Source organism: Alligator mississippiensis, chromosome 5, assembly GCF_030867095.1.
Source record: "Alligator mississippiensis isolate rAllMis1 chromosome 5, rAllMis1, whole genome shotgun sequence".
Classification (NCBI taxonomy): Eukaryota; Metazoa; Chordata; order Crocodylia; family Alligatoridae; genus Alligator; species Alligator mississippiensis.
The window spans coordinates 138,415,471-138,428,240 of NC_081828.1; the positions used below are offsets into that span (position 1 = coordinate 138,415,471).

Genomic DNA, 12,770 nt, shown 5'->3' on the forward strand with positions numbered 1-12,770 from the left:
ACTAATGGAAAGTCACTAAAGTTATGGTAGATCTGTAGTAGTATACTTCATTGGCTTGTGCTCTGTAACATTCATAGTACCAGAGTAAAGGGGAAGGGGAATATATGCATGTGTATGGAAACCTTGACATTTAAAACAAATATTTATGTCCTTTTTTTGACTGCGTGGACCTAAAGAAACTTTACATCTACTTTTGAAGAGACAGGGTTTGCTTTCTTCTGAAAGATGCAAAAACTTCTTTAAGTCCACACAAAGCAGACAATGTCTTGGTTTTCAGTTTTTCATCTCAAGATCAGATTGCATAAGGGTGAAGTTACATGTTACACTTAGACCTTAAAACACTGAGACTTTAAAAGCCACTTAACATGCAAACGCTTACATTTTACAGTCCATTAACTTGTGCTAAGTGCTCTCTGAGCATTTCAAAGTCATGCCAGTCCAGGTTAGAGTTAACTTTGGGTCATGCTACCTAGCTTGTGCTAGGGTAATGTCAGTTTGCTCCATTGAGATAAGCAATTTTCAGCTCTCCAGTATCCCAGGATGCACTATTCCAATGCCTCCTCCCCCCAAGCTGGGATAGAAGCCAGGTGTCCTGGCTCCCAGCCATGTCCCTGCTTGCTTGCCTTCTAATGGCAAATCAGAGCTGTACAGGCAAGAAATGGTATTAACCCTTAATGTGCGAGTACTTAAAGCATGTTATAACTTCAACACTGGTTAACATTCCTTACATTTAGTACGGTCTAAGTGTAACATGTAACTTCAGCCTTAGTTTCTTCCAGCTTCAGTTTAATACCTTAACGCAAGTCAGAATTTGGTAGCTTCACTACTGCAGCTGCAGTGGCAGGGTTTGTAGTATACCTCAGTTCAGGGGAGAACAACTATTTGGGCTAGAGGGCCACTTAGGAGTTTTAGTGAGCTGTTGAGGCCTGGCAGAGGGGTTTGGACAGCATGGGGGAGCTCTGCCACGAGCCCTCAGAGGCCCTGATCCATGCTGCTGCAACCAGTAAGTGTGGGACTTTTTTTTAAAGTGCCGGGAGGCTAGGCCAGGCAGGAGATGGGGTCAGCTTCTTCTGTGACTCCTTCCACCTGAGCAGAGGCAGGCACAGCCAGAGGAGCTGCGGGAGAACTCCCTAGGGCTGCCCTGCCTGGCCCCAGCCTCCTAGCACTTAAAAAAAAAAGCCCACACTCACTGGCTGCAGCAGCAGTGATCAGGGCCTCTGGGGGCTTGTGGCAGAGCCCCCATGCAGCACAGGGCAGTGGGGAGCAGTGCAGATCATCCCCCACCCACTTGGCACCCCTGCTGCAGCTGTTGCATTGCTCGGGTGCAGCATAGCTTGGCAGGGCGCCGTGCACTTTCTGGGAGCTGAGGCGGCTTCAGCAGTCACCCAGAGCCTGGCACCACTCAGCCTCAGCAGCCCCAGCTCCCAGACAGTGCGTGGAACCTTGCTGAGCCACACTGCACCCGAGCCATGGGGCAGCTGCTGTGTGGGCACCAGGTGGGTGGGGGGATGATCCCCGCTGTCCCCTACTGCCCCGCACTGCACAAGGGGGCTCTGCCACAAGCTCTCAAAGGCCCTGATCCCTGATGCTGCAGCTGGTGAATGCAGGGCTTTTTTTTAAAGCTCTGGGAGGCTGGGGCTGGGCAGTGGATGCAGCTGGGCAGGGCAGGGCAACCGTGGGGGCTTCTCCCATGGCTCCCCCAACCCGGGGAGAGGCAGGCACAGCTGGAGGAGCCGCCTCTTCCCGGCCAATCCAAATCTCTGAATCAGTGCCAAATCTCTGATTCTGATTCGGCCAAATTGAATGGGGACAGTGATTCAAATCACTGAATCAAGTCACTCTTTTTGAATCGGCCAAATCTGAATCAAATACTTCCCTATTTGTACAGGCCTACTGTTTACATTGTCCAGCATGGTGGGAGGGAGGGGATGCGGGGCGAGGTGGGGCAGGGAGGAATGGGAGAGGGAGATGCCGATTGATCCTATCTGGTTCTGGGCCCATCTACCCTGCATCCACTGTCAGTGGTGCTGGACATAGTGGGCAGGTGGGCAAGGTCTCCATTGAGCCTGGTCAGGACCCCCATGGGCAGGGCATGCTTGGCTGGGAGAATGGGATGAGGACATGAGTGGGCAGGAGTGGTCTCTGGGAGCAGGATGAGTGGGTGGGGCTGGGTCAGGGATGGGATGGCAGGGTGGCGACAGTGTGGGGCTGGGGCCCAGGGCAGAGCCACAATCCACTCCCTGCATGTCCTTGCAACGGGTGCCAGTTCCATGGGCACCCATTGCAAAGACATGCGGGGCGGTGGCTGGCCCCTGCCCATGGGACTGGTCTGACGGTGGTGACACTGGCAGTAGCAGCCAAAAGGAACCACTTCTGTGGCAACTGCTGACCAGCTGAGTCCAGCTACCACACTGACCCTCCACCTCTATACTATCTGGCCCCATAGAGTCTAGACTACAGCTCTCCATGTGCACGAGAACTGCATGCAGGGATGGGGTGGTCTGCGCTCCATGCCAGATGGCACTTCTACCCCTCGGGGTGGTGGGACCAGCTGCATATGCCACAGCCCAAACTGCCCCCCCCCCCCCCCCCCCCCCCCATGCCTGGGCTGGGCCCACTGTGGCAGGCTGGATCTGGTCTGTGGGCCATATTTTGCCCACCCTTGCCTTAGTTCATAATACTCCTTATGCAGACTCATAAACCTCAAATGTGGTTCTGTTCTTCAAGGTTGACTAAAACATATTTCTAGTATGGGTTAAAATGGAGGCAACAACTGTTAAAAAGGCCACAACAGTTCCTGGAAAGCATAGGAGTCTCTACATATGCCTTTTTTCATCTGCTGTGTGGTTGACAGAAGCCTTCAGTTGCTCACAGAGCTGGTATTGTTCTGCTGACAGAAATCAGGGGTTCTGCTGCCCCAAAGGAATAATGAGTGGACACTTTCAAGTTTTGTTGGCAGAAACTGAATTTTCTGCAAAACCATGGAACATAGATCAGCCCTCAAATGTGCTGACCATAAAGTATGCCTAGAGAAATATAGTTAGTTGTGTTAGTTTGAAGTCAAGTAGAAGTATGTCTGTCAAACCATGTAGAGCACATTAGCAACCATCAGTTTTCCTTCTGTTAAGATAGCTAAATTTCACAAGTAAATGAAGAGGTAGACAAATTATTGTCCTAATGAAGGTTTAGAATTACTTCACATTTGTCGTTTTCTTGTCTCTTTCCTCTTTAGCCTTCTTTTTCTGTATATAATTTTTATCTCTCCACCCATAGTCAAAACCAAAACCCTAAGTATGAATAGCTCCAACAGCTATGATGATGACCAATATAGGCTTGCTTATTATACTGTGACAGTATGTACCTATCACCTGCTCTTCCAAAACAGTTAAGTGCCAAATCAGAATTCAGGAAAAAAGGGAAAAAGATATAAAGGTGAAGAATATCCACGGTGTATAGTATTCTCCACTAGCAAGTGCATTGTTATACTGAATATATTGCTCTGAATAATTCTGAGCCTTTGACACAGACTGGGCGCATCTACACAAGACATTTACTGTAGTTGCCTAATTAGCTCTGCAGTAAATATCTCAATGTCTACATGTGCAGTCCTATTGGGTAGCAGGAAATTAATAAACTCTGCAGCAGGGTAGTACATGTAAATACAAATGCTGTGTATTTACGAATACTATCCTGCTGTGGAGTTTTTCCTTCACAGATGACTGGGGCACGACAGTGGTTCAGTGCAGGGGCTGCCTGCCAGCTAGCCCCATACTGAAGCACCCTCGTGCCCCATCCAACCCCTCTGTAGCACACTGAGCTGGGTCGGAGCAGCCATAGGCTGACAGGCTGACCTCCAGGTCCTCTGCCACCTGGGGTTGCTCTGACCCAACTCAATGTGCTGTCATCCCGGGTGCATGTGTAAATGCATTGCCCAGGAGCAGTAAGTTTCAGTGTGATATATACCAGAGTTTATTGCTTCGCCTTAATATGTACATGTAGATGCACTCACTCTGTGCTATGCTAACTCATACAGAAGGGTCATGTTGGGACACCAAGTATGTTATAACTTCAACCATAGGGGAAGTAAAAGCAGCATAGAAATGAAACTAGCTACACAGCCATTACTAGCAAGTCCATGGAGTGAAAGAACATGTTTGTTTAAGGTTCTGGTTGGTTTGGGGCCCTCTGTGCACAAGGGTCCTTGGTTGCTATGCTTCATTCCTCTGCTCCATCTCCAGTACTGCATATCCTATGCTGCAACAAGGTGGATGTGATGCAACTACAGCTCCTCAGAAGCCACATGACTTTCTAAATACATAATCCCTTTCATAATGGGGGAAGGGAGGATATGGCTCTGTGGGTGCATCTACACATGACATTGATGCGATGCAATAAACTCCAGTGCATATCATGCTGGAGCTTATTGCTCCTGGGCTGCATGTGGCTGGGACTGGAGCACACCGAACTAGATCAGGGCAGCCCTGGCTGGCAGGGACCCTGAGGGGGGCAACCTGCCAGCCTGGGGCTGCTCCGACCCAGCTCAGTGTGCTGCGAAGGGGCTAGTTAGGGCACAGGGGTGCTTTAGTGCAGGTCTATATGGCAGGCAAACCCCGCATTGGAGCACTCTCATGCCCCAGCTATCCCCCATCAGCATCTATAGGTACATTGTTGTGCGCTAAAGAACTGCCGTAGGATAGTACTTGTTGTGTTTACAAGTACTAACCTACAGTGGAGTTAATTAGTTTACTGTGGTCTAATAGGGCTGCATGTGTGCATCTATATATTCATTAATGCACTGCAATTAAAGAGTGTTAAGTTTAGTACCTGTAATTACAGGTACTAAATGTGCAGTTATTGGTGCTACTGCGCATTAGCGCAGGTGCACACTTTTTTGTGATGTTAATGGGCAGTAGATTAATTCTACTGCACATTAGCATGGGTTTTGCCTGCTGCACTAATGTGCAGTAGACTTAGTCTATTGTGCTTGAAACATTCCATGTAGACATGCTCACTGAGACTGCCACCAGGCTAATTAGGCAGCTCTGCAGTAAACATCTTGTGTAGATGCAGCCTGTGAAACTGATTTGCATAGATCCAATAATTTAGGAGCCGTAGGCTTTTACTTCTCCCTAATATAGTTTTCTTAATTCTATCCAGTTTTCTATCGGGACTAGTTTGACCTTCATTTGAGGGTGGTGAACAACAGTTCTAGTTAAGGCAGTTAACATTTACATGTAAGAAAAAAAGCTAAAGTAGCATTTTGACAATGTGACTTAAATTACTCCTATTCAGTCAGAAGGACTAATGGCCTATAAAGCACAAAGCAACTACAGCTCCTCAGCATAAAAGTCAGCATAAACATCAAGTCAGCATAAAAGTGGGAGTTAGTTGAAGAAAACCTGACATCTTTCCAGACCCTAGGAAAGTCCTGGAAGTGAGCAAAAGGAAAGCCACCCCACCCCCAAAGATATATATTTTATATTGTGTACTTCAGCTAGAAACCTGAGGGAAAGAAAAGGGGTGGGAATGGTCTTCATTATCTCTCTCCATAATTTTGTAGAAATAGATATTCTCTTATAGAAAAAGCAATAAATCACATATGCTCAACTAAAAAAACAACAACTTGAGTTACCTCAGATGTGTGTCTTAATCCTACCCCTGAGACACAGTGACTATAGCCTGATCATCCTTACTGATCAAATGGATTTTTTTAGGGCCAGTTTCTGTCCAGTTTGTTTGTGCTATCAATTCAACTCCCATGAAATCTCAATCAGTAAGTCCAGGAGATATAATTTAAGATCGAAGCTAAACACACTAAAGCCATGCCAGAAGAATGGAAATGTACTCTGTTGAGAAGACCAAGCCTATAGGAATTGTATAGCCAATTGGTCACCGAGATGCCTGAATAATGTAGTCTTTACTTGAGGTTAACAGTTTACATGAGTATTCTCTTTATTATGTTATTTCTTTTTGCGACATTTTTTTGTAAATTATCCTAGAAATACATGAAGTGCTACATTCTATTTCGGTAGCTGGGAAAAGTTGGCTGTAAAAGTAGTAAAGAAGCTGGTTCCTAGATATGAAGGTTATAATTCTGAAGATGGAGAGTGCTTCTGAAAGTCAGGTGCCAATTTGTGGAACATAGTTACAGCCATCTGATCAAATCTTGTTCCCTTTTAAAGGTTCATTCTCCAAAGGATGCCATCTGCCTGACATCTGATGTATTTATTTCTCTTTCACTCTTTGGATACAGTTCTAAGATACTGCTCCACACATCTACTAAAGTATATGTTGAATATTTTGCTGAAAATAGAACTCCAGTTTCTACTTTGCAAGATTCTGGATTAGCTCTCCTGGTAACTTCATTGGGTATAGGAAGAGGCTCTCACTAAAAGTTTTGGATTCTAGTCCACTTCTGCTAACTTCAGCTGATAGAGGCCAAGGGACAAAAGATCAGAAATTGGCACAAATCTTATAGTATGGGGGAGGGGAAGAGTAGGCCATACTCTCTTGCTCTACATGTGTTAAAAATGCCAGAATTCTTTATTATAAACAATAATTCCATGACAGGATTTTGTACTGGGAGCAATGTTTAAAGCTGAATCTTAGAATCATAGAAAAATAGGTGTGGAAGGGACCTCAGGAGGTTATGTAGTCAAACCTGCTGCTCAAAGCATAATAATCTCTGTCTAAACTATTTCAGCCGTGTTTGTCTAACCCTTTTATAAAAACTTCCAAGGATGGAGATTCCACAGCCTCTCTAGGCAATCGGCTTAACCACCCTCATAGTTCTTCATCAGTACCACTCTTGTGTATATAAGGGCCGACAGGCCACCACTTGACTTTTACTTCTAAAACATACCATCTAACTTTCATACTGAGGAAGTCCTCCAGATTCTATTGGGGATAAGGCTCTTACAATGTACTCTATACACTTTAAAACTAGAAACAGATCTTGAAAAATTGTTGCAGCCAGTTTCTGAATCAACCATAGTTCAATCAGCACATACATGACACCTCTAAATAAGTGTCACTTTATGCATTTCTGCATATTGCTGTGCCAACTCAGTTATCTTAAGAAATAAAATGCTTAAACTTCTAGGATGCATTCAGTTTGAAGATATCAGAGTATCTTCAAAACATCAATTAATTTAAGTTTGAAGCTTCTAGAGGAAGGATGAGTATCGCTGATTCTACAAGCAGAGAAATTGAAGCAGAAAGAGAGTAAGCCTGGATACACAGAAGGTAGAAAGGACAGGTCAGACCTTTTGACTATCATTCATGTTTTTAAGCACATATCTAAGAGAAATACCCACAAGTTAGAAGAAAAATTCTCTACAGTTTGATGTATTTTATCTTCATTAAGAAATGCCTTTGAGGCTTAATTCACTAAACACAGAAGAGCCTGCCACTTCTCTTGTGGAATCTGTACAGAAAAGAATTGCAAGTTTACACTTTAATCAATTCAAGGAGCAGACTAAACTAAAATCATTAGCCATGATTAAATGAAGAGGCCAGTTACTTACTAAAACTGCAAACTTCAGTTCTCTTTTTGCCACAATTTGATGAAGCAGAACGAAGAGAAGACTGCAAGTGAAACACAGACTCCTGGACCTGCATGCAGGCTTTGTCACTGCCATCCTGCAGCAGTCAGGAAAGCTCTGTAGCTACAGTAACTCCTTGGGTTTAACAGCTCTTAAGTGAAGGTGCACTTATAAAAGGGGTGGAACTGTTTTTTGTACATTACAAATACACGGGGATCTTGGTGTGCTTATGCAATAAACCTGTTTCTAATATGTTTTCCTCAGGTTACTGTTTACGTTCTATCTAATAGGCCAGTAGTAGCTTTGTTTTTCCCCCACTGATTTTTTTTGGAGAGAGAGTTAAAAAAAATTAGGGAGCTACTTCCCCATACCTTCCCCCCCCCCCCCCCCAAAAACCTCTTTTGCAGTTTTTTGTAACTTTGTGTTGCTTCTGTTTTTCAGTGCTTTGACTCTTTCCAGGTTGCAGTATGGGGTGGAGGAAAAAGGAGTTGGTCAGTCTTCAGATTTCTTTTTTTCTACCCCACCTCAGCTCACCTATCCCTTCATTTGTATTTTAAGCTCCTCTTTCCCTCCCAACCCCATCATTCTCCTCCCACACTCAAACCTGGGTTTCCCACCACCAAGTCAAATTAATTTGTTTTAATAATATAAACAAGCCCTAAAATAAACAACTTTAAAAACAATACTACCTTCAAGATTCATATGCTGTTCTCTCAGCAACAAAATGCTATTGTACTGGGTAACCATTAATTTACTTTCCCACTGCACACATATTGTTCCTGTTTGCATCACATTTTATTTAGGTCCCAGGCCTGCAATGAATGCTGTGTGGGCATACTGTATGCCCCCTGAGCTCATACTGAGCATACTGCAGAAGCAGGGCTATAGACTGTGATCTCATTGCAATGATCATATTGCAATCTGTGCCTGCCCATTTTAAACACTGACCAATAATAACTTATAATTACAGTTTTGAATCTGACATTGACTCACTGACTTAAAGCAGGTTGTTTAATTTGCCTATGTTTTCCCCTTTATGAAATAGGCATAATAATACCTTCATACTCACTTCCTTAGTGTTTTGTGCAGATAGTGTTTGCAAAGAGCTATAAAGGCACTTGTTATTATCACTAATGACTTCCTGGGACTTTCTTAAGGTGTTCCACACCCATCATTTCCAAACATGGCTTAGAGCCCTCTATTGAACTGGTTGCAACAGTGATCTCAAGGCTGAATCCTTAAAATATATAAAAAATCTCCTGGGGCCCTCAAAGCAGTAAAGCTTCCAGAGTTATCTCCATTTGCTTCAACCTCTGTAAGATTCTGCCTCTATGTAACTTTTCAGCTCTTGCTTGAACTTTTTTCTTCTTCTGTTTTGATTCCCCTAAACTTTTTTTGGTCTCTACTTTAGCAAGTATGCAGGGCAGTCCTAGCTTTAGTGCTGCTTTATTTATGCCAATTTGTTGTTCTGTAAAAAAAACCTTTCTTAAAGTAATATCCTTTCTATATTTTTTAAAGTATGTTAGGTTCTTTTAAGTGTCCTATTGGATAACATCCCTGCTTTTAGCATTCTATAGGATGTTTGGAAGTTTGTAGAAAGGAGACCATTCTTTATTCAATTCTGTAGGTTTATAGACTGTTTTCTCTAGCACCATATTAGTGTTATTTATATTACAATCTGTAGAAATTTTCCATGACAGTAGGCAACTGCCTACAGACAGCCCTGAAAATTTAAATATAAAATAAATTCATTCAAAACAACACTGATGTTAATGCATCATAAACATTGGGATTTCAATCTCCATCTAAGACAGAAAGGTCAATTCAGGTTTTTCTAGCTGTTGGTTGGCTCCTTGCATGTATATACTGCCAACAGGATCTTTCATCGCACTGTCACAGAACAGAAGGTAGCATAACATCTTGAGCATACCAAGGCGGGGAGACAAATGACTGATGGCTCAGGATATGTGTCATGGTTATTTAAACAGACAATATGAAATTACTGGCAGTGTGCAGGAGGCTTATGCCTTCTCTGTCTCTCTTTTTTTTTTTCTGACTGTGGGTGTGAATAAGTTTCTGTGTTTGTATAATCACATTTGGCAACATGTGACTCATCTATGTTAGGAGAGTTGATCTTGTGTTGCAAAATAGCTTTAAAGCCAATCTAGTTACAGCAGTCAAAGGAGCCATGTTTAGTGGCTAATCAGTCTTGCCTGATCAGGCAAGTCTGTTTCTGTAGCCAGTGGCCCTGAAAAGAGAGAGGGGGCTACTGTCACCTCTGACCATCTTTGATTCCCCAGCCCAAATGACCAAACATTCATATATAACTGGGTCCTGTGGGGCTGCTTTTGGCAAAAGGCAGGGATTAGCTTGAATTTATGCCTCTGTAGCTAGACTTTTAACTCAGTTTGTTGGAATCAGACAGGGCTGTGTCACAAGCACTTCTGCTGTGGCCTCAAACTTGTGAACTCTGGGCTGTCAACTGTGCACCTTAGCCACCCATGTAATCTCACAGTGGTGGGGGGGCATGCGTTAGCTGAGGGGACTCCCAGCCACGGGAGCCTGCTGCTTGCCATTGCAGGGGGAGCCTGGGATCAGGATCTAACACACAATCACGCCTCCTGCTATGCACATGTGGCATGGCAGGAGGTGCAATTGTGTGCATCGTGCATCAGATCCCATCACATCTTTACCTGCACATGTAGAAGGGGCCTCAATAATAACTTCATCATATGGACACTTGGGAAAGAATTGCTAGAGACATTCCACCTATATTTTAACAACTTTAACCCTTCCACCACACTGACCCTAGGATACTTCACCCAGCATATTCATTTCTTGGACACCACGATGACAGTTTGCAATGGTCACCTCACCAACATATTGTATCAGAAATTAACCAACTGTTACAGCTACCTCCATGTCGTTAACTTTCATCCTAAGCACACTACTAGATCCATCATTTACAGCCATATATATTCACATCCTGCCTTAGGGATCTGCAGCAGGTCTTCCTACACTTAGAATACAATCTCCAAGCCATAACCACTTAAATCAACAGAGCTGGACTCAGACTTTGCTCTGACCTCCTACAATACCAAACCTGAGGCAAGCACTACAGAATCCCTCTTGTTACCTACAGCCCCCAGCTTGAACAGCTTGGAAGCACCATTAATGACCTCCAAATCCCACTTGGAAAATGCTAACCATCTCAAAGCTGCCTTGGGGGACAAGCCTATCCTGGTTTACAGGCACCCCTCCAACCTCAAATGGTATCTCTGCGGCAAGAAACTACCTGTTCTGAGGCACCAGCTGAGAATGTATTCCCTCATCAATACAGATCACATGATGAATACCACATCATTACTGGGCCAAACAATACGAATTAAAACACACAGCTTTCATGTACCTGCTCCTCCACCAATGTTGTATATACCATCACCTGCTTACAGTACCCTTCTCCTGTCTACATTGAATAGATGGGGCCGTCCCTATGTTCCAGAAAGACACACAAGCCTGTGACAGAACAATTTACACCTGGACATTCCATTGCTGACCCCAGAGTAGCTGCTCTTAAACAACAAAACTTTAAAAACTGACTTGAATGCAAAATTATGGAACAAGAAATCATCCACAGACTGGATTGTGTTAAGTATCATCTCAACAGAGACTCTGGATTCTTATCTCATTACCTTGACCTCCTATATCCTTACTTTGTTTATTCCTTCACCTCTCTCATCAGTGCTCTCTCCTGTCTTCATTCTTTCCCTATCCTTTGTATGTAAATTACCTTATTCTTTCAATTTAATACCCCTGCTCTCTGCAAGTCCATACATAGCATAAATAGTCTGTGGCCTACAAAAGTTTATACCCATAGATTTAAGCTGGTCTAATAACAGATATCTGAATCACCCAAAGAACCTTGTCTGCCTATGTCCTTAGACCAACATGGCTACAACCTACACCCCTTGTACCCATAGATTAGCATTTAGGATACTCTGTTGTAAGTGAGAGACAGAGGTTCAATTCCTTTCAGCCGGAGAAGGGAATTAAATTTGGGTTTCTTACATCCTGGATGAGTGACCTAAACATGGGGTTATTAGGTAGTAGGGTATTAGGTAGTAGGGGAACTGTCATTACCAGCAGTTTTGTGAATATAAGCTTCCACCTTCCAAAAATGATTTTAGCTGAAACTATTGTATGGATTTGACCCAAATCTGTCCTCTCGCACAACTGTGAAGAGTTTTGGGACGACCAAACTGTATCTTTGGTGAATAAATTATTTGACAAAAAAACAAAACAAAAAAACACACAGCTTTACTAATAAGCCAAAGAGAAAGTATGAAAAAGGGCTGAGGGGCAAGCCACAGTCTGGTCAATCAATCTCTGCAACTCCAGCTTCCCTTTCCTGCTCATTTCACATAAGTGATTTTGTTTATATGCATGAAATGAAAATAAATCAGTGTCATCAACTAAATGTAATGTGAAATACAGTTCTTATAAATGTTCAGGCATTGAGCTGTCCTTAAAATACATTGCTTGATAATGGTGATGTTTATGAAAGATGAGGGTACCATGTATCATTGTTAAATTGACATGATATGCTGTGCTGTTGTTTCCCTTCAAATGTAAATAGCCGTAAAGCTGAGCTCTAATTGCTTTGTTTTAAAAGAGACTAACCAGTAGTCTCAACTTCTAAGTCCCCACAAGAATTTACAATTCTAAAAAAAGACCTATATCAACATTCACAAAAACTGATATAAATGTTCTAAAAATCACAATATTTCTTGCTGTGCTGCTGCAGTGGGAAACAAAAGCTATGTTATGGACAGCATGTACAATGATACGCTGTGAGGGCCTTGTACTTTGATCCGCACAAATATGGATGGATGTTAGTGCTAGCTCAAGTCTGAAGCAGTCACACTTCAGGCCAGCAGGGGCCTGGAGGACTGAATGGTAAGAATCTCCCCCTCCCCTCCCATTCTGGGTTTCCCCCATACCCCCATCTCCAGTTTGTCCCCTGCCCCCAGGACTCTGCCTGCCCCTTGGGGGTTCCCTCTTGCTTCCCATCTTTCCCCATCCCTGTGGCATAACGTGTGGCTGCCCATGCTATCTGTCCAAGGGGCGTAGGCAGAGAAGGGTTAACCTGCCTGCTGAGCTGCAGCTGCTGCTGGGCTGCTGCTGTTCTTGCCCAGAGAGCAGCAGCAGCATTGGCCAGGCAGGCAT

General features: G+C 43.7%; 1 protein-coding gene across 3 annotated transcripts in view; it reads right to left on the minus strand.

The window, feature by feature from the left end:
* The window catches only part of LOC132243196 (prostatic acid phosphatase-like), a 26,191-nt gene extending 18,507 nt beyond the window's left edge, over positions 1-7,684 (minus strand). For all 3 annotated transcript variants that reach the window (XM_059728787.1, XM_059728786.1, XM_059728788.1), the window contains exon 1: positions 7,527-7,684. In XM_059728787.1, coding sequence (XP_059584770.1) covers positions 7,527-7,640 — 114 coding nt within the window. In that variant the 5' untranslated portion in view covers positions 7,641-7,684. The remainder of the gene's footprint in view (positions 1-7,526) is intronic.
* Between the last annotated feature and the right edge of the window lie 5,086 nt (positions 7,685-12,770).